At 38.9% G+C, this 24,821-nt stretch overlaps 2 protein-coding genes across 5 annotated transcripts in view; one reads left to right on the forward strand and one right to left on the reverse strand.

Annotated features, from left to right (window-relative positions):
- The window catches only part of rbl2 (retinoblastoma-like 2 (p130)), a 67,250-nt gene extending 53,845 nt beyond the window's left edge, over positions 1-13,405 (forward strand). Inside the window, exons 14-17 of the mRNA XM_043707528.1 lie at positions 7,173-7,275; positions 8,552-8,766; positions 10,929-11,093; positions 12,164-13,405. Coding sequence (XP_043563463.1) covers positions 7,173-7,275; positions 8,552-8,766; positions 10,929-11,093; positions 12,164-12,334 — 654 coding nt within the window. The 3' untranslated portion in view covers positions 12,335-13,405. The remainder of the gene's footprint in view (positions 1-7,172; positions 7,276-8,551; positions 8,767-10,928; positions 11,094-12,163) is intronic.
- Positions 13,406-19,008: 5,603 nt separating this feature from the next.
- The window catches only part of LOC122558425 (akt interacting protein), a 44,478-nt gene continuing 38,665 nt past the window's right edge, over positions 19,009-24,821 (reverse strand). For all 4 annotated transcript variants that reach the window (XM_043706982.1, XM_043706983.1, XM_043706985.1 and 1 more), the window contains exons 8-10: positions 23,277-23,384; positions 21,151-21,211; positions 19,009-20,027 (exon numbers count right to left, since the gene is read on the reverse strand). In XM_043706982.1, coding sequence (XP_043562917.1) covers positions 19,917-20,027; positions 21,151-21,211; positions 23,277-23,384 — 280 coding nt within the window. In that variant the 3' untranslated portion in view covers positions 19,009-19,916. The remainder of the gene's footprint in view (positions 20,028-21,150; positions 21,212-23,276; positions 23,385-24,821) is intronic.

Here is a 24,821-nt window from a genome sequence, read left to right on the forward strand (position 1 = left end):
ATGATGTGTGTGGAGGTGCAGGTGAATTTGTGGCAGATATGGAAGGATCCCTTGGGGCCTTGGAGTGAAGTAAGGGGGGAGGTGTGGGCGCAAGTTTTGCATTTCTTGCGGTTGCAGGGGAAGGTGCCGGGAGTGGAGGTTGGGTTGGTGGGGGGTGTGGACCTGACTAGGGAGTCACGGAGGGAGTGGAATGAATGGTATGTCGGTTAGTTTGATCTTCAAGTAGGATAAGAAGTCGGCACAACATTGAGAGCCAAAGGGCCTGTACTGTTCTATGTTCTAATTATAAGTATACAATTACACTTCGCGACAATACTTGGTGAGATGCGAGGAGGGTAATTTGTCTGCAGTGATCTACTACTTATATGGATGAATTCATAATTAACTTTTTTGCTCTTTTCAAAATTGAAAGATACACAGTATTCTATTTCCTTAGGGTTATATTGCTTTGTAGTCAGTATGACTTATAAAATTTAGTATCTGTTGTGAGTTAATTTGAACAATGCATTGCACAAATCTTTGGGTGCTACATAGTCAGTCAACACTTCAAAATGAGGTCCATAAATTGATTTCTAATAGGAAATGCATGAAACCTCACCTTGTTCAAGAGATTTATGTGCCAGATCTCGTAAGCACCAACAAGATGCAATGCAAAACGATTATGATGTAGCTCAGTCAACTCCACAGCTAAATACAATATTAAAAGTGCTAGTGCCAACACTACTAAGAGGGATCATGATCTGCTTAAAGGGTTTTACTGCATTAGTTCCCCTGGCTGTTGAAACATTTGTATGTGTTTCTTGCGCATTAAGTAATATGTTGAATTGTCTTTTTTTATTCATTCATGGGACTTAGGCATTGCTTGCTAAGCCAGCTTCTGTTACCTATCCCTAATTGCCATGGAGAAGATGATGTTGAACTGTCCTCTTGAACCTGTACAGCCCTGGAGTGTGCACTTATGCACCAAGTGGTTCCAGGATTTTGATCCAGCCACAGTGGAGGAATAGCAATGTGGTTCCAAGTCAGGATGGTGAGTGGCTTGGATAGGAACTTGCAGGTCATGATATTCCTATTTGTCTGCAGTTTTTGTCCTTCTACTTGGTAGCGGTTGTGGATATGGAAGGTGCTGTCAAAGGAGGCTTGGTGAGTTAGCGCAGTACATCTTGTGAATGGTAAACACTGCCCCCTATGTGTCAGTGGTGAAGGGAGTGAATGTTGAAGGTGGTGGTTGGGCTCCTTTTTGTCCAGGATGGTGTGAAGCTTCATGAATGTTGTTGGAGCTGCATTCATCCAGGTAATGAAGAGTATCCCATTACATTCTGGCTTGCATCTTGTAGATGGTGAACAGGAGTGAGTTACTCACCACAGAACTCTCAGCCTCTGACCTGGTGTTGTAGACACAATATTTATTTGGTTAGTCCAGTTCAGGTTCTGGTCAATGGTAACTACCAGGTCCTTGATGGTGGTGGATTTGATGGTGATAATTCTATTGAACATCAACAGGAAATTCTCATCTGTTGCAGATGGTTATTACTCAGCCCTTTGTGTAGCATGAATATTATTTGTCATTTAGCATATTGTTGTCCAGATCTTCCTCCATCAGGTCTGCTTCAGAATCGCAGGAGTCACAAATGGTATTGAGCATTGTGCAATCAATGAACAATCCCACTTCTGACTTTATGATGGAGAAATCATTCATGAAGCAGCTGAAGATAGTTGAGTTTAGCATATGATCCTGAGGAACTCCTTCAGAGATGTCTTGGGGTGGAGATGTTTGACGTCCATCCACCACAGCCACCTTCCTTTCTGCCAGGTATGTCTCCAACATACACTGCAGTTTTGCAAGGAATCCCTGGTACTACACTCTGGAGTTAAGCTCTTTTGTCTGTGTTTGAACCACGTGATCTCAGAAACTGGCCTTGATGGAACCCAAACTGAGGGTCAGTGAGCAGGTACTTGAAAGTATTGTCGACAACCCTTTCCATATTACTGATAATGAAGTTTACACTGATAGCACGGTAATTGGTCAGCTTGGTTTTGACCTGCTTGCTTGTTGTGCATAGGACATAGTGCAAGAAAGACCTACCATCCCACCAGTCTCCACATTCAGTGTATTGTCCTTACACACTTCGGCCAACTCCAATTAGACCCCACTGCCAAGAACATCTTCCCCTCCCCATCCTTCTCTGCCTTTCCCAATCCTTGGTTTGTGCCATTCTCCCCACCGGTAGCTTTCCCCGGCACTGTAAAATAATCAAAAGCTGCTGCATACCACCCCTCCCCTCCAGTGAGGGCCCCAAACAATCCTGCCTCTCCTCCAACTTAGCTCATTGTATCCAGTGCTCCTGATGTGATCTTCTCTACACCGGGGAGACCAAATGTAAATTCAGGGCACATTTCGGCGAGCATCTCAGCCAGACCCACAGGGGCTGACCTGACCTCCCAGTCGCCACTCATTTTAATTCCCCTTCCCTCTCCCTTTCCGACATGACCATCCTTGAATCAAACTGCAAATTGGAGGAACACCTCATCTCCTGCCTGGGTAGCCTATAGCCTAGAGGACTCAACATTGAGTTCTCCAATTTCAATTAACCTCCCTTCTCATGCCCGGACTCCCTTCCCAGCCCCTCCCTCTCCCTTCCATTCCTGTGAATCTGGTTGGTAGGTGGAAGGGTCATTCCTCCCATTGACCAACAAGGTCATACCCTCTACCCGTGTTCACCTATCCCTACCTCTCCTCTTTTTCCCCCCACCCAATCCTGAAGGAGGGTTACACTTGAAACATTGACTTCTCCTCCACGTGCTGCTGCCTGACTTGCTGTGTTCTTCCAGCCTTCTGTTTGTCTACATAGGACATAGCTGGGCAATGTTCTACATTAAAACTAAGTATTGTAGATACTGGATAGCTAAAATAAAAGCTGGAAGTGAGAAACATCTACAGATGCTACCAGTCCTGTTGAGTTTCTCCAGCAGTTTGGTTATCTACCCAACAATGTGGAACGTTGAAATTAAAATTGTTGCAGCTTGGCAAAGGGTATGGCCTAATTCTCTAACAGATGACTTCAGGACTGATTTCACAATATTTTTAAGGCCTTAGCAGTACCTAGTGCCTTCAGCCACCTATAGATATCATTTCAAGTGAATTGAATTGGTTGATGAATGGCATATGATACTGGGGACCTCAGGAGGTGGCCAAGATGGATCATCCACTTGACTGTTCTGGCTGAAGATAGATCCAGACCTTTATCACTATTGCTCTCAGCTCCCCCTTCATTGAAGTTAAGATATTTGTAGTGCCTTCACAGCTATTAGTTTTTCTTTAAATTATCCACCACTATTTACAATTGTATGTCATAGAACTGTACATTTAGAACTAATCATTTGTGTAGAGAATGTTTAGACCTGTCTATTGCAGGGTGTTCGGTGTGTAAGTAGTCCTGTGTTGTAGCTGCACCAGCTTCACGCCTCATTTTTAGGTATGCCTGCTCCTGTCATCCCCTCCAGCCAACTAGTTTTGAAGTAATTCTAGCAGGGCTTTATCTGAGAATTGAATTCAATTGGGACAAAAAAAGAAGACACAAAGCAAGACAATTTTCTCAGTGGTTGGCTAAAGCTGCCAAGGATTTTAAAAGACTAATATATTCCAAGGGCCTTATATTAATTTTCCTTGCCCTGAACAAGCTCTGAAAATTTTTCCCAGAGCATGGAATTGTAATCCAAGTTACTTTCTTCACTGTCCACTACAATGGAATCTTGATCAGACAGCCCCATGGCCTCAGGAGTGGCAAATAGAGTTTAATTCAGATAACGGTGAGGTGCTGCATTTTGGGAAAGCAAATCTTAACAGGACTTGTACACTTAATGGTAAGGTCCTTGGCCTTGTTGCTGAACAAAGAGAGCTTGGAGTGCAAGTTCATTACCCCTCAGCCTCTGACACTCCGGGGAAACCTTAGAGGCTTACAAAAACATGGAGGGGCATGGATAGGATAAATAGACAAAGTATTTTCCCTGGGGTTGTGGAGTCCAGAACTAGAGGGCATAGGTTTAGGGTGAGGGGGGTAAGATATAAAAAAAGAGATCAAAGGGGTAACTTGTTCACAGAGAATGGTATGTGTATGGAATGAGCTGCCAGAAGAAGTGGTGGAGGCTAGTACAATTGCAACATTTAAAAGGTATCTAGATGGATATATGATTAGGAAGGGTTTGGAGGGATATGGGCCAGGTGCTGGCAGGTGGGACTAGATTGGGTTGGGTATAGGTCAGCATGGACGAGTTGGACTGAAGGGTCTGTTTCCATGCTGTACGTCTGACTATGAGCATGCTTGTACCTTAAACAGATTTATTTTGTACTCTGCTAAAATTGATTCAATCTAAAAATTATTTGAAGGTTCATAAATTATGTTCCTCATATTTAAATGCAATGCCCCACACCTCTCATTGCTATTTTCTAGGATTACAAGTAATGCATTCATTGAATTACTGTTCTTGCTGACACAAACATCCCTTGGCAAGTTGCAACAAGAGTACCTTCCCCTAATTCAATTTTTGATTAATTTCCAGAATAGACACTAGAGAAATAAGTCTCCTTTTGAAGTTAGCTAAATTACTCTAAAGCACTGGTCCCAGGTCAGTGTGACACAACCAGAGTGTGATACTGTACTGTTCATGCAGAGGCTTGTGGGGATTACATTAAATTATCAGTCTGACTGGTGAGCTCAATAAGAAACTCAATAAGAAAGTCTTTAAAAAAAGGGGGAGGGAGAAATCAAGAGGGAAAACAAAATTAAAAGATGTGGATTTTATTTTTTAAAATCCAACCTGATTATTTGTACTAGGTTATAATCTTGACCAATAAGATTAAATCAGCATAAAATTGTGTTTGTTGAATTGAATTAGATTCCAATCTCTTGCTTTGCTACTTCAGGTAAAACCATGGATGTTTTAAACTTAAATTTGATTGAAAATAATGATTTACCAGTTGCACTGCAATTCTGCTATTTAACTGTAGAAGTATTAAGTCAATTTTTTTTCGTGAAAGTCACTATTAATGCAATCCTGAACTAGTAACTTCAGAAACAATGTTCTAAATCATGTTTAATGAATCTTATAAAATAAGCCTTGTGAAAATGCTTGTATATTTTGAAAGGACAGCAAGATACTTTATACATCATGAATTTGAGCCTTTGGGGGAATTATTTCAGTTCATATGGTGAACTGAAGGTTTCACATTTCTGGAAACAGTTTATTTTGGCTCTTTTATTTCTTATAACAAGCACAAAAGACTGACACCTGGGAAAATAATATTTAAAATCACTGGCAGTACATTTACATTCTTTCCATGTTAGTTCATGTGTTCTAGATGTAGCTGAAACAGATTAAGCATAAACTATAAATTGATAGATACTGCTTACAAACATACAATGACTTTTATAATAACCAACGTTATTTTTAAATGCAATTGATGCTACATGGTATAATTGTCAAGGTGTTATTAAAAACTTAAGCATTTCTTGCATTTTTAAATACACATGAACCTGTATCACAAACTTCAGCTGAGAAGCTAGGAAGTTTGACACACATATACCTTTGCTAGTGATACTATATATGGCATCAGGGACTACATGAAAATGGACCCAAATTAAAACTTTGGTTTGCTGATCGGCCTTCACAGAAAAACTCCATGTCCAATCTATGGGCTGTTCACTTAGAAAAATACAGAAATCTAACTCCCAGCCCAAGTCAGTTAGTTTATAATTAAAGCATCAACATTGCATTAGTAATTATCATTAAACCAGACAATGCATAAATGCACTGTATGTACAGCAAAGCAAATCTGATCACTAGCCTGTATTAAGTCAAGTGATTTCAGTTGGGACATAATTAGTTTTATTGGCTCAGTATCCTCAAAACAACAAAAGGGAAAACAATCTAGGATTCCAAACCTGATCTCTATCTATTTATCCCTGTGGGGAATATGCATGCATGAACATTGAATGAGAACAGAATTAGCCTCAGCTGTGCTCTTCCTTCCAGCTAACCAGCATTAAGGTCTAAAAGAAAACCGCCATTTCAGTGAGGCATTGGGACACTGCTCATACCTGTGAAACAGTAGCCATTTATAAACAATTGCCTATTGGAGTGTAGAAATAGGGAGCAATTTATCTTCTACTCAAAAGTAAAGAGATTCACTTTGATGGATCATGATTTACATTAATGACCAACTTCCTAACACAACATTATTGAAGAGAGACTATAAGTGGGATAAGCCTTGGGTCTGACTAGTATGCAGGGGTCAGGAACATTTGATTTTAGATTAAAATAGCTCACCATTATGCTTTAATGGATGAAGACCATTTCCTGACAGCTATTGTACCTTATTTGTGACATCTGCAAGATAGTTGTGTAACATTTTTTCATACTTTTTACTAAGATGTCATAATCAGCCACATCTTTAACTAAGACTCTACTGCCAATATTTAAGACTTAAGATTAAGAAAAGCAGAAAATATGCCAGATCTATTTACTTTTCTTCAGCAATCTGTTATTTTACCTTCCGCGCCAGTGTGTTTTGCTTTTATGGAACTAGTTTAATTATGACCAAATAAAAAAAGAACAGGAATTAACAAATTCATGTTCCATGCTCTTTAACAGCTTGTCAATTATTGCAGTGTAATGACAAATGGAGAAATTCCTAGTTGTGGAACTTAGAAAGAATGAACAAGACAATATATTGCATCTTTTGTTTTGAAGTCTGGTATTAAGAGAACAGGATAAAGACTGGAGTAATTGCAGTTTAAATTGGAACAGTGAAGTTTGAAGGGCACTGACCATGCTGATCCTGATGTTAAAAGCTACACAATATACATGGAAAATAAAAGCATTTTCTTGCAAGAGGAATCAGAGGTGTTAGAACAGTAGTCAGACCTTCTAGGTACAGTACAAAGGGAATTGTTTGTCATCATATGCAGTGATGCTTCATATTTGATTGAAATCACCTTCCTTACCACTAAATCCTAGCCATTGGTGAATAACCAAAGCCTTTCAAGGGTGAAAATAATGTTCACTTTTACATTACTGCAATCCAAAATGTAATAAACTGGTTTTTGTGTTAAGTTGTTGCACGTAACAACACACAGTAAGCCTTTAAACAGGTTATAAAATTGTGCCTGTAGATTTACAGAAGTGTGCTGCTAAAAGCTCGAAGACGACGGACCTCAGGTAGCAGTGACAGTAGTGGTCGCCAGGGCTCGCCAACTGAGACTAGCAGAGACAGGAGTAAGTATTTCAAACATGTGTCCTTATCATAAGTACGATTGTTTCTACATTGGGGCACATATGGTTTCAGAATTTTTTATTTTAAACTTGCTATAAACCAAGACAGGGTTTATATAAATATGCCCATTTAAATATTGTTCTGCCTTTGGTGCAGATCTGTACACATGTTCTGAAAACTTTAGGGTATCATGGTTTGGAAATCACTGGTTTGCTGTCTCCTGGGATACATTTTAGTTAGTCACAACAAGAAGAGTAGAATTCAGAACCTGCACTTGTAATCATACGAAGTTAGCTGAAATTAGTTTCAGGAATGAGCTTACATAGTTTTGTTTAAAAGACATGAACTGATGTAGCTTCCAAGAACCTTGATTAACAAAGTCATTCGAAGTATTAGCCCCAGTTGCAGTTGATTCATTTCATCAGTATCCTGTATAATGCATAGGAGGTATTCCCCGATTGTCATTTGAGTACATATTATCACACACAGACACACACACAAGACTGGAGAAAATTAAGCAATTTTCCATTTGAGCTCAAATTTATCATCCTTCCCACTGCCTCAATCATTTCTTTCACCTATTCCTGCACAATGTTTTTTCTAAACTCTCCATTCTTGAAGGCAGCGGGCTAAGTGTCAATTTTGAGTTAAGTTTCATTGAAAAGGTTCTTTGCAAATTTGTTTTTTCTCCTGTATATACCCTGCCCCCATGGTGCCCTTCACCTATTCTAGCCCTGTTCTACCATTCACTATACCTGGAACGACTCGACTGGTTGAATATCCCAAAATGGAATGATATTCCCATTGGCTGAAGGCTGTTGTGAACCTGGACAAGCTTTGCCAGGCTGGAACTGCCTCCTACTGTTTCCTGACATTTGCTGCACTACCACTAACCCTGAATCCCTCTGAAATCAGCAACATGCCATATCATAGTCAGAACCTCACCTTGATACCCAGCATATTTAAAATGATACAGCCAGTTGTTCCTGACATCAATTTAATCTTGCTGGCCTCATGTAATTTTGCATATTCATTATAGCCAATGCCATACAGGCCCTGAAAAGATAGTACGCAACATTTTCTGCCTGAAGATGCAGATACCATTCGCATTATACCCCAATGAAAGCACATTTTTCTCTTTCCACAAAATCCTCTTTTCCCTCATCTAGTATCTCTCCCCCTCCCCCCATCATGCTACTGATATTAGTACCATGTAACTAGTGTGTTTTGAAAGTTAAAATTTCTTTGGTCATTTTTGTTGCAAATTGTTTTATACAGCTAGCAGAGACTCTAGCCCAAACATGAGGTCTAGCAGTACACTTCCTGTGCCTCAACCTAGCAGTGCACCACCTACACCAACGCGACTAGCTGGAGCAAACAGTGATATGGAAGAGGAGGAGAGGGGTGATCTCATTCAATTCTACAATAATATCTACATCAGAAGAGTCAAAGCATTTGCGTTGAAATATTCCTCATCAAATATAGAGAATGGGGTAAGATGTAGCTTGTACAAGTGGAGGTTTTAAACTTAAAATGGTGTGGTATTGTACTTTTTTGTACAATTATGACAGCAGTTTTATTTCTGAGTTGAAAGTTTGTCCATTCAAATTCCAACCCAAGGAATGATCACAAAAATCCAGGTGGACATTCCATTCCAGAATGAAGGTGCACTATGAGAAAGTGAGGACTGCAGATGCTGGAGATCGGAGTTGAAAAGTGTGGTGCTGGAAAAGTGCAGCAGGTCAGGCAGCATCCGAGGAGCAGGAGAATGTAGGTTAAGATCAACTAGGAGAAAGTGAGGACTGCAGATGCTGGAGTTTTTGTTGCGAGGACTGCAGATTCCTGAAGGGCTTATGCCCAAAACGTCGATTCTCCTGCTCCTCAGATGCTGCCTGGCCTGCTGCACTTTTCCAGCACCACACTTTTCAACTCTGAAGGTGCACTGTGTCTTTCTTAGAAATGTTAAATTAAAGCTTGGTCTGCATGAGCAGGTGAATGTGGAGGAAAATACTATTCTTGATTGAAGAAAAATACCAGCCAAATAGCTAGCATAAGAAAAAAGCTAACTGTCCTACAACTCAATAGCATTTGTTTCACAAATGTACAATTCCACACCCATTCAAATGTAATGATAATAATATGTACCTAACTTGATGCAGAGCTGTGGGAAGCATTCACATTTCTGAAACTAATAGAGGAGTTTCAGGTGCTGGGTTCTTTATTCCAAGTTAGATCCTTATGTAAACTTTTTGGCACTACTGTCTGACATTTTTTTCCATGCTCATACTAGGCAGCAGATCAAGAACAGCAATAACGTATCACAATTTATCCTGTGTTTGGCAACTTGTACATTCCTGTATTTGGTTAAATTGTATGGTGTAGTTCTCAGATTGTACCAGCAGAGAGCATTGAAACATGTATAATTCGTGGTAGGAAATGTTATAAAAACACATGTGCTAAATGGAATCTTAACAGAACCAAAACTTTCACTTTGTACCAATGATGTCTTCCTCCAGATTTTGAGCACTTAAATGATATCCATGGGGTAGATAAGTAGATGATCTCACTAACAGATGTGACATTACAGATTCTTCTCTTGTCCCAACCAAAAAAAAAGCCCAATTACAGAAAAATACTCCAACTGTACCAATGTGAACTCATTTCATCAAGTGTCTTCATAACATTTTATAGACTATGGATAACAAAGAGACACCGCTTTAGATAGTTCTGCTGTTTTGGAATGGAATTTTTTTTCTTTGAGACCCAGCCCCAGTTTAGAAGTCAGCTGAGGATGTCTGAATAGTCTGAAAGTTTCCTTAGTAACCAATCTACAATTTGGAGTCAAACCCAGATTTCTGAATTAAGTCATGAACATTTCAACCATTACTTTGGATTCTCCACAGCATGCATTTTGTTTAAAAATAGTATAGTCATACTCTTAAAAGCCTAATTTGTATCCACTTAAATATTTAAAGTTCCTACAGTTTATAAATAAACTGATTTTTGTTTTAATGCCTACATATTTAGTATTGCTTACAATGTGCATTTACATGTTTTGCAAATGTAAAACATCATTTTGAAGTGGTTCCATTACTGCATTTCTGGCTAATTAGTAGCCATATTAATTAAAACAAGTGCCACATACAAATTTATCAACATTGTTCAAAGACCACAAATTATTTTAGATAAATTTGTCTACTTGAGAAGGATACGAATTAAAATAATCTGTGAATAATAGTTTGTGTTTATACAGGTGGGCACATTATAACATTTGTTTGCAGCAGTTATAGTTCAGAATTTAGTTAATTAAAATTTACCTTGATGTGGCTCGCTGAACAGAGTATTAGATGTAGTCATTACGCAGAGTAGACCTCACAAAGTTTGATCCTCCTCAAACTGTAGATGTTTTGGAAATGACAGAGGAGACAGCTGGAATTTCCATTATATCACTGAATTATTGCAGATATCCAATTCCAGTTGCACATTTTCTGAAAACTACTCATAACAAGATAGCATTATTGCTGTTGTTTCATAGTAATTAAGTTGAAGGAAAAGTTACAAATGGTGTGAAATCAAGGATACCAAATATTTAAGTATTTAGAGGGTGATAAAGGAAAAAAAAAATACTGATGTAATCATGTGCTTGTTTGTATAGAATGAAGCTCCAACTTTATCACCCTTCCCATCTGTAAGGACAGGATCACCACGCAGAGTCTTACTATCTCAGCATCACTCCATTTATATATCACCTCACAAGAACGGAGGTTCACTCTCACCAAGAGAAAAAATGTTTTACTGTTTTAGCAAAAGTCCATCAAAGGTAAGCTACAGTAATGAACTTTCCATATTACACTTACATTGTGTGTTATAATATGTTACAATCCTTTAGTTTGCGATCACAAATGTTAGAGTTTATTTCATGAAAGAATGTAAGCAAGGTCTTAAATTGGTAGTATGCAAATAGACATACGAAACACATTCTGGTTCTAGCATGCAACATGGCTTAAACTAGCACAAATTAAACTTCCCTAGAAATCCTAAAAAGGTGCACTTGAAGATTTAGCACTCTAGTAGATACAACTTTCCTCACGACACACCTACCTCCAGTGAAGGCATGAAATGGATAGAAGCAAATTACTGCGGATGCTGGAATCTGAAACCAAAAGAGAAAATGCTGGAAAATCTCAACAGGTCTGGCAGCATCTGTAAGGAGAGAAAAGAGCTGATGTTTCGAGTCTAACTGACCCTTTATCAAAGGCATGAAGTGGATTGTTTGACATTTCTTGAGCCACCCTGAATGGTTGAGTAAGAGGGCACTCAGGCTCTTGGACACAACACTGGGAAAATCCTAGGTGGAGGTGACCAAGGGAAGAAGTGTCAAGAAGACTCCAGCTTGTCCTATAGAAGCTGGCACAGCTCTACCAAGCCACAACGCCTAACTGTGAAGGATTCTCAGAGTGTGCTAGAGAACTTCACTATTGTAACAGTTATTCTAAATATCTTGGCAAAAACGACCCAGAAAGTTCCCCAGTGCTTCAGAAGTCTTCTTCAAACTTCGAGTAGCAAAATGAATTTAAAATGTAAACAAAAACACAGGTGCCAAATGCTTTTATCAACAGAAGTTGGTTAAGTAGACTTAAATATCAAAGTTCGAAACAAGTAATCCTTGGGCACATTTTAGAAATAAGTTGGTCTTGCAATAGCTATTGGAATAATTACTTTGGCCCAATAAATCTGTGCCATTGTTTAGTTACTTACACTCAGTAATTATTCCCTCCATTAATAGTTTATAGCAAATATCTTGACACTTAGAAAATTTGGCTCATCTAAGAAAAAAAACTATTTATTGCACCCTAAAAATAATGTTCTTTAAATTCTGTTTATCTTCAGAGACTGAGAGACATCAACAGCATGATTAAGTCTGGTGAATCACCAACCAAGAAGCGTGGCTTATCATTGGATGACAGCAATGAATTGCCAGCTAAGCGGATTTGTCAGGAAAACCACACTGCATTGTATAGGCGTTTGCAGGATGTAGCCAATGACAGAGGATCTCACTGATCCAGTGTGAGGTGTCAACCTCAGTTGCTGTGAATAGTTTCCTTTCCTTAATCTTAACCTGGAAAGCAAACCACAAAAGATTACAGCTGAGCTTAAAGCTTTGTGAAGGTTATACAGGCAATGAACACAGCATAGGAAATCACAAATTGCAAGTGACCAAGATTTTGATCCTTTGAACACACCAATCTCTTGCTTTCACAAGCTATTTGTGCTTTTTTTAAAAAAAAGATCTGACATTTGAAGGCAGAGTGAATTTTTAGGTTGAGAAAGATTGCTGAAGCATTAAAAATGTTTCCAATTGATTTAAAAGCTTTTAAAGCAGGTTTAGGACAGCATACACATCATACCAAATTTAATTATAGCATTAACTTTCATGTTGAAAATTAAATTTTAACTGGGTATTTGAAAACAAACTATAAAAATCTGTCAAATCAGAAAAAAAATGTTCCAGTGTTGTACTTTTGTTACACTGGAAGAAACTCTTGGAGGTAAATTTTCATCTCCACACAGCATTCCAAAACAAGGCCATGTATTATGTATACACATAGATGGTGCACTAATGTATAGTTATGATTACTATTATGGTGTGCACAGAATTGGCAGCTATCTTGCATACAATTAGTCTGGAAGATTAGTATATGTAGGAGTAGTATGTTATTGATGCACTAAGTGCTGAAAGATCCTTACAGCAAATACATAAGATGTATAGTGAACATTAAGCAGTAGACTAAATATTCAAGGGAATATCCTTATAGCTACATGGCATTTTATCATATTGTAAAAAAGGTCCTAGTCATTCCTTATGAATCAGTGTACTTTCATCAATTGAATATCTAAGTAAATAGAAGCAAGACTTCAGTAGAGCAGAAGGAATTATTCTAACTTAATAGGATACATTGTGATGTTTTCATCTTCATCAAATGGGTTGAATATAAACCAAGTGAATATAATCATTTGGAAATAGGAACAGTGTGTAGGTTTAAACACCATTGGTTCTCTTCAACAGTGCCAATCCACAGATCAGGACTTCAATTCAAAACTATACAAGAGAATATAAACTGTCGAAAAATTCTAAATTTGCATTAGACCCAGATAGTGACATGCATAACTTGTAATTCAATAAAGAATAAAATCTGGATATCCAGACTTGGTTTTAATTTCAGCAATTAATAAAACACTGGTTTGTCAGTTATGGTTTATAAAAGTGATCAAATTGATTTAAAAAATTTCTCCATCCTCAGAGAATCCTTTACCTATTTTGCCTTGCACATGAGAAAATGTAGCTTGCTGACTGTAGCGATGTGACAATGCGGAAGCTCAAAATTCCAAAATTTTACATGAAAAGCTCCACGAGTTATTCTCCACTTCAGCAAATGTGTTGACACATTTACTGCAGTCTCATGAATCATAGCTGCTCTGAAATTGCCCGGGCTAGTCCACTAGCCAAAATATACCATCACTAGCTCCAGCCCAGCAGTTGTAGACTTGCACATGGGATGTCCAGGGTCACCTAGCCCATTGCTTAGCTGAAGCAGTCATATACAGCAGGATGTTCACCTCACCCTTAGTTTGTCTGGCCTCAATCACTCCCGTGAACATGAACTAGACTTGAACCATTTACAAACCGTAAAAGACATGAGTAGCCAAGAATATGTTTCAGTATACCTCTAAACCTGTCTTTCTCCAGTCGTTTAGATGGGAATTCAACTATATCTCCTCTGGTCCCACTCTGGTTACTATCCAATACACATTCATTATGTTGGGCAGAATAAACAAGTTTCTCAAGTTCAGTCATAGCAGTCAGCAGTCCCATCGGCACAAACAATCCCTCAAACATGGTCACATTCATAACAATTACTCTGTTCACCACGTGGAGGCAGTTTCTGACAACTAATTTTTATCCATCATTGTGGTTCTGTTTGCCAAGCTGGGATTTTGTGTTGCAGACATCTCACCCCCTGTCTAGGTGACATCCTCGGTGCTTGGGAGCCTCCTGTGAAGCACTTCTGTGATCTTTGCTCTAGCATTTGTAGTGGTTTGAATCTGCCGCTTCCGATTGTCAGTTGCAGTGGTCGGTATATTGGGTCCAGGTCGATGTGGTTATTGATTGAATCTGTGGATGAGTGCCATGCCTCTAGGAATTCCCTGGCTGTTCTGTTTGGCTTGTCCTATAATAGTGTTGTCCCAGTCGAATTCATGTTGCTTGTCATCTGCGTGTGTGGCTACTAAGGCCTCATAACAGCACACAAACCAACAGCCACACTCAGACAACTCACCAGAACAAAGGACCCAATACCCAGCATGAGCAAAACCAATGTAGTGTACAAAATCCCATGCAAGGACTGCACAAAACACTATATAGGACAAACAGGAAGACAGCTAACGATCCGCATCCATGAACACCAACTAGCCACAAAACGACACAACCAGCTATCCTTAGTAGCCACACATGCAGATGACAAGCAATATGAATTCGACTGGGACAAAACTACTATTATAGGACAAGCCAAACAGAGAACAGCCAGGGAATTCCTAGAGGCATGGCACTCATCCACAGATTCAATCAATAAGCACATCGACCTGGACCCAATATACCGACCACTGCAGCGGACTGCTGGAACTGACAACCGGAAGCGGCAGATTCAAACCACTACAAATGCCGGAGGAAAGATCACAGAAACGCTTCACAGGAGGCTCCCAAGCACTGAGGATGTCACCTAGACAGGGGACGAAACGTCTACAACACAAATTCCCAGCTCGGCAAACAGAACCACAGCAACGAGCACCCGAGCTACCATCATGCAAGTGAACACGACAGAATCTGCAGATAGTCGTGTAATAATTTGATGGCTACCAACTATTCAAAGTGTCATGCACATTTTTCCCCAACAAGAATTCCACAGAATTCAGAGAGAGAACAAGCACAATTACAGTGCAACCAGAAAGTCCACTCACCAAACCAGTAGGTATTAATATGCCCATGCATTTTGAAATTACATCAGGTGTACTATTAAGAAAAATAAACAGTTCAGGCAGTTGAATAAATATTGACGATGTGCAAACAAACCAATGATGCCCACTGCTATCAGCAGATCAAAAAACTGGAAGTAGAAATATCTGGATTCAGATTGGAAACATTTTAGCACTAAATTTTTAAAGCACGCCTAATTGACAAAAGCTGTTGAAAACAACACTAATCAGCAAACTAAAAAAAGTAGAATTTAGGTACAGGCATAGTTTACCAATGTTTCAACCAACTACAGGCTACAATCCAGCTGTTCAGCCCTAATAGCACAAGATGAGGAAAAATCATATACAATAACAGGAAATCAAATCAAATATTAATATCTGATTGAAATATCTGATTGAAATATCTGACAGCCAGTCCATCATAGATTAACGCAAACCAGATGTGAAGCAATAATTACCATGCTGGAATTTCTGATTTCCTTCCATTACTTCAGAATGAACAACACAAATAATGAAAGCATGGACTTTAGTTTCCACAGCCATGATGGTGGGAAACCAGGAAGCCATAAGTAAAATTGTATCAAAGATCTTTTAATGTTTGAAACATGTTTAAGTATGAATCTGCCTCTAATGTAAACTACGTTTCACAGCCAAAACATTTTTAAATAAAATGAGGTTGAGCAAGCCTCTTTGTTAAAAAGTTTGGTTTTACTGACTGCAGCTATACATTCTATTCCCAGATCTTTGCCTGTAATACTTCAGTTTTGTTGCTAGGAAATTCACAAAAATAAATTCTCTTTTCCATAAGAAGTTGACAATTCAAAATGTTCAACCAATGCTCAACCTAATACAAATTTTATTTATTTAGTGTGGAAGTAGTGGGACAGGGGAGCAAAGTTGGGGAGGGACTCATGTTCACAGTCATACATACAATGACCCTTCCAAATATACAGCTTTTTGATTAAAGAACTAATTTTGGGCTTGGGTGACTCAACGGAGTGTTCCTATCTCTGCATCAGGAGGTCCTCATTCCAAGGCTCACCTGCCCCAGATATAATGTCACATGTCTGAACAGCTTGTAGATTTTTTAAAATTCAAATCACAATCACAACACTGCATAAACAATTGAGACAACCATTAATACACACAATGCAACCTCACAATCACAAATGAAAGTGTTTTGCCACACTTAACATTCTGTAAATTTGGTGTTCAAATTAATGCAAAAATTAAAAATTTTTATTGATGTGGTTACATATTCAATGTGAATGCGAGAAACCATTTTCAAGTTGTAAAAAGAATTCAGCATCGCATTTTACAAAATTGCAAGGAGTGTTTAAAAAATTAGGATGCATAATCTCTTCAGTTAATTGTACTACAAATGATTAATTGAACCCAAAAATATGGGAATTACTGCAATATGGCTGGTTACCATTTAGATAGGTATCCATCAAACCTCTAAAACTTGCTTCAAAAATTAAATACCTACTGCAGCTTAATTTATGCTCATTATAACTGATTCACTTTAAATGTCTACTTGTCATTGTGTTGTACCACTTTGTAAAGGTGAAAACTTGAAATATGAAATTTGATTTCTAAAAATATATTTTGTGTCAGTGCTCATTTAGTTTGTCAAAAAAGTTTTTTTAAAAAAAGTTAGGATTAATCGAAAACTATACATTGAGTCAAAATGGCTACAGTTTACAAGTTATGCATTTCTGAAACATGAAGACCATTTCTGCATCTCAGTTTGTGCATCACAAAAATTCATTTTAGTATTTCATGTGACAATTACAAAATTGCTCAATTAAGAAAACATTTCCAGTTATAATTATGAAAACAGTATTAAAGTGTACAATTAAACTTCGATGCAGGTTTGGAAAAAGTGAATAAAATTGCAGAAGTAACTGATCAAATTTATTAAAATGGTATTAAATTGAGTAAATAATAGTTGATGCAAAATTTCAAAAAGCTAGAAGTAGCAGCAGCTAATCAGCAGAAGGGAAAATATTTTGGGCGTAGGACAAGTCGATAATTTATGAAGCCTAGGGTGCAGAGTGAGTTTTAATCTTCAGATTAAAAAAAACTCACCTGCTGAGCTGCTAAACATTTTTTAAAAAAAACGGAGCTTTATGCAATAAAGTAGAAAAAGAACATTGCATTTGCCATGACTAATTTAAATCTAAATTTTGCTTCGCTGGAAACAGGGCAATGCTGAGCAGCATTTCAGAGAAAGGAAATTACCTATTGAAAATGTAAGAGCACAAGAAGTTAAGGAAAAATTCTGGATTTGGAATTAGAGGTTTTAAGCCTATATTCACTATGCATTTTTGTTCACTGTAGAGATCGGAATAGTTTACCTGTAGGCTTAGCAAGGTGCAGTTTCCTTATTGGACAGGCAGTCTTTTCCCTATGCATCCTGACAAACGATTGAAAAAATAGAAAGTGCATTGCTGCACAACTGAATCTTGCTGTTTTAACCACATTATGATCCTGCTACAGGTTGCAAATTTAAGGCAAAAAGGAAATAATGCTGCTGTTTCGAGATTTTTATAAAATACAGATGCAAATGCTTATGAGTCATGTGTTAGCAACATTAGCTCTGATGAAAGATTGATTTTACGTAAAAAGTTGTCAAGAATTAGTTCTGGGTCAAAAACTTGCATAAATATTTTGTGGAATTTGGCCTTCATGGAGTGATCTCAAAACTTTTGCCATCTGGTTTTGTTTTATCAGAATCACTTTGAGAGACTGCCAGAGTAACCTATCTCTGGGCATTTGCACATGGGATTATATAATAGTCCAATCGCTTCTGATAAAATGGAGTATAAATGAAGTTCATACAACCAGAGCAAAAGACGATTCCAGCAATAAAGGCTACAAGAGACTAAAAGAAAGGCAAGAGTAAAGTGGAGGTAGCAAAGTCAGAAATTGTAGCAGGGTCTGGTGAGGAGTAGGGGAGAAAAAAAAACAAAACAAAACGAAGACGACACAAACAAGTAAACAGTGGTTTAACCTCATGAGAATATTACCATCTTATTTTTAAAAGATAAGGGCATTCCACAGACAAACCTACGTTACTAATTTTGCACAAGTGGAGCATCAGTGTTGGTTTTTGAAAGAAGCTACCAGCCAGAGATGGCAGCAGTGGGGAGGGTAAGGGTGACTTCACTCACCAAGAGTTGGGCCAAGGATGGGGAGAAAGCAAGCCTTCAACAAAAGCTAAAAATACTTTAAATTAACACAAATCAAGAACTTACTTGAAGAGCTCACTTACCTGAGAAACAAAAATGAAAAGATTGTTTTGGAGCTGAAGCCAATGCACCGGAGGAGTTAGCACACACACAACTACAGCAATCAGCATACAGGTAGGTCTTCTATAACAGTGGTTGCATTCTTGTGCAACCCCACATTATAGAAAACTCATGTTTTAGAAACAGTACTTAATGTCAGCGATGTAATTGCGTTACAGCCAATGCATATGTTAAAAGTTCGCATGTTAGAAATTGTCCCCAGTTCATCAATTGCGAATTCACATTAATGAAATGCGCGTTTCGTACAGAATGGCCTGTACTACAAAACAAAACACTGGAACAATCTTCATAATAGGATTATCAATGTGTTCAAGACCAAAGGGCTTCGTAGGTTCTTTTAACAATGTGACATGACATATCAAAAATATGCACAGACAAATGGCAAAAACATTGTTGGTACAATTTTAGCTTGTCTTTATTTTAAGGGTTAAGCCTTTATGACATCACTTGCTAGGACAGCAGCTATTTCCCCTCAAAATTCATCCCAATTTTGGTATCCAATGTGACAAAGCAGCATTTTATGCATTACCTGCTGTTGTACTGCACAATTATAAAACATGAAAATGTTTTAACATTGGAAGAGAAGACTTCTTTGAATTACTTTATACATTCATACAGTATATAAAGACTGAAGTTACAAAACTTGGGGCTCACTGTACCAAGTTGGTTACTTTGGCACAGATCAGCCTGTCCAAAATGTATGCCAGCAGACTAATATTACTTTTAGCACAATTTTCACCTCAAAAGTGCTAATTGTAAGGTCAAACAAGCTATTTACAAAATTTATACACCAACATATTTACAATAGAAAACTCAAATGACTTATGAAAGCTGCTAAATAGTCATACACAATGTAAAATAGTTTTGAATGAATCACTGAATGCCTAAACTCACCTGAATCCCTACAGACCAGCCCAAAACACGAAAACATTTCTACACCATAATATTACAAAATGGTGTCACATTTATGACATACCATTCAATTCAGTTAACCACCCCAACATAATTGATAATAGTTGTATTGCCAAGATTGCCTAGGTTGTATAGACAGAGGTCTTCAAAATGCAAGTTTTATAAACCTGGAATTAAAAGTTGAATTTGAACACTAGATTAAAATGTTGTAATCTACACAAAAGAACCCGATCTTTCAGCAGTTCTAACTTTATATATAACTTTGTTTTTACATTCACTGCTAAAATAAAGTCCAACATGTGCACCAACAGGAAACTTGTTATATTCCAATTGACCTGATCTGTGATTCAGTTAGAAAGTGCCTTGTGTGGTATTGATAGGGCATCTTAGGTTTGCATGGTGTTGTTTTCATCTTTGCTGAAAGGTTGTGTGGAACCAGGCTTTACCCAGGAAAGGCCAGCCATATGCACACTTTTGTTCTGATCATCAGGTTTCCTCTAGACAAAACAAAAATTAAAATTTATTAGAATTTGCATATAAAAAATGTACAAAGTAGTAATTTGTGAGGTACAATACTGCAAAACACAAAGTTTGAAAGTCACCCTTCATGCAACAGAAATGTTCTGAAGCATTTATGACTGTACACAAGAAGTTTGGAAAAAATTGAAAAAGATAAAATCAGTTGGAGTAAACCCTAAATTGGGAGAAATAAACTATAGTCGGCCTGAAAGAGAAGATACTGATGCATGCAATATCAGTAACTTGTATTTGTTTAGCATTTCAGAAATCTGAAGTGTCACAAGAAAATTATAAAGCAAATTTTGTGAAGGAAATAAGTGAACAGGTGGCTATATTTGATGAGGTAGACTTTAACAAAGGTCTCAAAGCTGAAAGATATATAGAAACTTTAGGAGGGAAATTCAAGAGTTGAGATCTAGACATAAGAACAGTTGAGGGTCACAGTACGTTCATTGCTTTGGCCAGGAACTAAGCATCTTGAAAAAAGGGAGGAATAAGTCCATGAAGTTAAGATTTGTTTCCACCTGTGCTGTCAATACACCCTCTGATAGACAAGGTGGGTGAAGTTATAATATCAAAATTGCTGCTTCCCTGGTTAAAAAGATAACAAAGGATGCAGAATGTTCAGCAGGACAAGGAAGTAACCCAGAGGTTACAGGACAAAAAGTATTAGGTACTAAACAGAGAAGGGCAGATCACAGATTTTCAGATCTATGGTAGCCAATGTGGTGGAAAAATCTTTAGGAACAGTCAAGGAAAATAAAAACAAGAACTTGGAGCAATGAGACCAGCTGACTTTCATGCTCAGCTAACAGAGTTTGTGCAGAAGGTTAGCTTTTTGTTTTGACTTCCAGTTATGAAATACTCAAGCTCAAAACATCAAAAAAATGCTACAGACAGTTAACCAGTCAGCTTCCCATTGAATAACATCAAGTTAAATACACAAGACTCTAAGATCAGAAGAGTCTGACTTGAAGGTCTGTTCAAGTTACTTGCCATGGGAAAATGGTAAACCTGGCTTTAAAAAAGTGATAGCTAGGCATGTAGTGGAGAGAAAAAAGATTTTTCATCACTGTTGCAAAAAAAATTAAACAAATTTACCTTTGGAGTCAACATCTTCTCTCTGGCTTCTTCATGTATTGCTGGATTCCATGGTGAAAAGCTTTGGAAGAAAAACCAGTACATTTCCATGAGAAGATACAATCCAGTTTATCTACCATTTATACAAGAGTTAGAATTTCAATTTTGAATTCATGGAGTAGGTTTTTACACAACATCCTTGAAAAGTTGTCGTGAGCACCCATGTTTCAATACCCTGATTTGTGGCTGCACCTTCAGTTCCTGAGACCCCAAGCTCTCTAAATGCCTTACAAAAATCATTTGTCCTTCAAGACACTGCTGGAAAGAAAAACAAAGTTTGTCCAAGTTTCATGTCATCTGACCTAATGTTATACAGTTTGATTTCACACTTTGCTTTATTATGCTGTTATGAAATGTCTTTGCACATTTCATAGTGTTAAAAGGCACCATATAAATAACTTGTTTCAATTCATGCATGGAATGTAAGAATTACTGACAAAGCTAGCATTTAATAGTCACTCAAGGCCCACAAGAGGGTGGTGGTGAGCCACATTTTTGAAACAAGTTGTCATCAAGTACGTACACTAAGTTAAGTTGGCTAACTGCAAAGGGAATGACAATATGCTTTAGTCAGGACAGTGTGTAAACACTGCTGAGTGAGGTCCATTTGCTGCCTGTCATTCTACAGGTGGTAGACATTAAGTGTTGTGTTTGGAAAGCTTGTCACAGGTGAGTTGTGGAGCACAGCTTGCAGATGGGTCATAGTGGTGGCATGAACACATGATAGTGAATGAATTTCAAGGCAATAAATGGCATGGCAGATTAACAAAATAGCTTCACCCTGGATGGAATTAGGCTATTTTGTTTTTAACTACAATTATCTAGGCAAGTGAACCACATTCAATCATACTCCCAATTTGCCGCTTTATAAATAGTGGAAGAGTTTTGGGGAGTCAGGAGAGCTGCTCACCAGTGTTCCCTGTCCTGATTCTGTAGCCAGTGTACACATAGCTGGTTCAGTTAATTTTCTGGTCAATGAACAAAAGGATACTTAAAAGTTGGGGGGGCTTCACAGAGGGCATGTTTAGTATCAAGAGGTGACAGTCGTCTCTGCTTCGAAATGGTCACTGCATAGCACAAATGATCAGCCCAAGTCAGAGTCAGATGTACAGCATGGAAACAAACCCTTCGGTCCAACCTGCCCATGCCGACCAGATATCCAACGCAATCTAGTCCCACCTGCCGGCACCTGGTCCATATCCCTCCAAACCCTTCCTATTCATATACCTATGAAATGTTTTCCTTGTCTTGCTACACGTGGGCATATAACTCAAGAGTTACAACTGTGACTGAACACAACTCATGAGCTAACATGCCCATTCCTGATCACGTGCATTAAAAAGAGATTAATCATCAAATGAAGCAGTTGAATATGGTTGGGCCAAGGACATTGTCCTCAGGAGCTCCTGCAGCACTCGAGATATTTTGGCTGCTCAAAGCCAAAACCAATCCACCCTCCTTTGTGCTCGGTATGTCTACAGTTATTGGAAACTGTTGCTAGATTCTTAGCCTACAATTTTCTAGGGCTCCAGAATGCCATACTCCTGTCAGTCAAAGACTATTCTTGATGTCAAGAGCAGTCACTCGACCCTGGAATTTGGCTGTGTCAGTTTGGACTAAGCCAGTAATTAGATCTGGAGCCAAGTGGAGCTGCTATGTACCAAACATTTAGGTGTCAGGATTATTTAATAAGTGATTTGAAAACCTAGTTCATTAATTTTTTTTATTAATTATGTTTAAAACTTCACTCTAAATGGCAATTTCCCCACTGTTTGCCTTAAAGAAAAATTAAAATCTTGTTATAGGTTTACGCAGCTGTTTTAAACTTAAAATGGAATAGAGTGTGCAAAAAACAAATTTTTGCAGTAATGAAATATTAAGCCAAGTAACAAGCTTCTGACTATACTTTAATGCTAGAACAGAATACTATTCAAGCAAAATCCCAAAATCCCTCCATTTAAACAGGTAAAGTAGTTCCAAATATTATAATTATGAAGCCAGAAGCCAAACCACTAAATGTTTTGAAAAGCAGTTGACATAAAACATCTTGTTATGGTGTTATCCCAAAGAAGCTCAGTGCATCTTACCTAATTGCATAAGGGTCATCCATTTTAGGTTGATCGAAAAGTCGACTGTTGCATAGTTTAACGCTATCAACTACTTTGCTTTTGAACAAGTGAATATCTTTTTCATATCTGGAAATAAATTTATTTAAAGTTCAGTTTGGCAGTGGTTTTGCTCAAAAAACCCCACAAGATGAAGTAGCAAGACATTCAGCCTATTGAGCTGAAAGTGTTGCTGGAAAAGCGCAGCAGGTCAGGCAGCATCCAGGGAACAGGAGAATCGACATTTCGGGCATAAGCCCTTCTTCGATTCTCCTGTTCCCTGGATGCTGCCTGACCTGCTGCGCTTTTCCAGCAACACATTTTCAGCTCTGATCTCCAGCATCTGCAGACCTCACTTTCTCCATTCAGCCTATTGAGTCTATTTCTCCATTCAATGAGATCCTGGCTGATTGGATAATACTCAACACCTCAAGCTTTTGCTCCTGTAACATTGTTAATGTACGATTAAAAATCTACCACAGCCTAGACTATACTTTAGCCAGCCTCAACAGCCCTCTGCAGAAGAGGATTCCACACATTCATTACTATCAAAATAAATTCCTCAGTCTTAAACAGGTGACTTTATTGCTGGAACAGCACAGCAGGTCAGGCAGCATCCAGGGAACAGGAGATTCGACGTTTCGGGCACAGGCCCTTCTTCAGGAATGAGCAGAGAGTGTTCAGCAGGAGAAGATAAAAGGTAGGGAGGAGGGACTTGGAGGAGGGGCGTTGGAAATGTGATAGGTGGAAAGAGGTCAAGGTGAGGGTGATAGGTCGGAGTAGGATGGAGGCGGAGAGGTCAACAAGAAGACTGCAGGTCAGGAAGGCGGAGCCGGGCTGGAGGGATTCGGCTGAGACAAGGTGGGGGGAGGGGGGATGAAGAAACTGGTGAAGTCCAAGTTCATCCCCTGTGGTTGGAGGGTTCCCAGTCGGAAGATAAGACGCTCCTCCTCCGACCGTCGCGTTGTTGTGGTTTGGCGGTGGATGAGTCCAATGACCTGCATATCCTCGGTGGAGTGGGAGGGGGAGTTGAAATGCTGTGCTACAGGGTGATTGGGTTGGCCCAGAGGTGCTCTCTGAATCGCTCCGCAACTCCCCCTCCCACTCCACCGAGGATATGCAGGTCATTGGACTCATCCACCGCCAAACCACAACAACCAGACGGTCGGAGGAGGAGCGTCTTATCTTCCGACTGGGAACCCTCCAACCACAGGGGAAGAACTTGGACTTCACCAGTTTCTTCATCCCCCCTCCCCCCACCCTGTCTCAGCCGAATCCCTCCAGCCCGGCACCGCCGTCCTGACCTGCAGTCTTCTTCTTGACCTCTCCGCCTCCATCCAACTCCGACCTATCACCTTCACCTTGACCTCTTTCCACCTATCACATTTCCAACGCCCCTCCTCCAAGTCCCTCCTCCCTACCTTTTATCTTCTCCTGCTGAACACTCTCTGCTCATTCCTGAAGAAGGGCCTGTGCCCGAAACGTCGAACCTCCTGTTCCCTGGATGCTGCCTGACCTGCTGTGCTG

The sequence above is a fragment of the Chiloscyllium plagiosum genome, chromosome 17 (genome assembly GCF_004010195.1).
Source record: "Chiloscyllium plagiosum isolate BGI_BamShark_2017 chromosome 17, ASM401019v2, whole genome shotgun sequence".
Classification (NCBI taxonomy): domain Eukaryota; kingdom Metazoa; phylum Chordata; class Chondrichthyes; order Orectolobiformes; family Hemiscylliidae; genus Chiloscyllium; species Chiloscyllium plagiosum.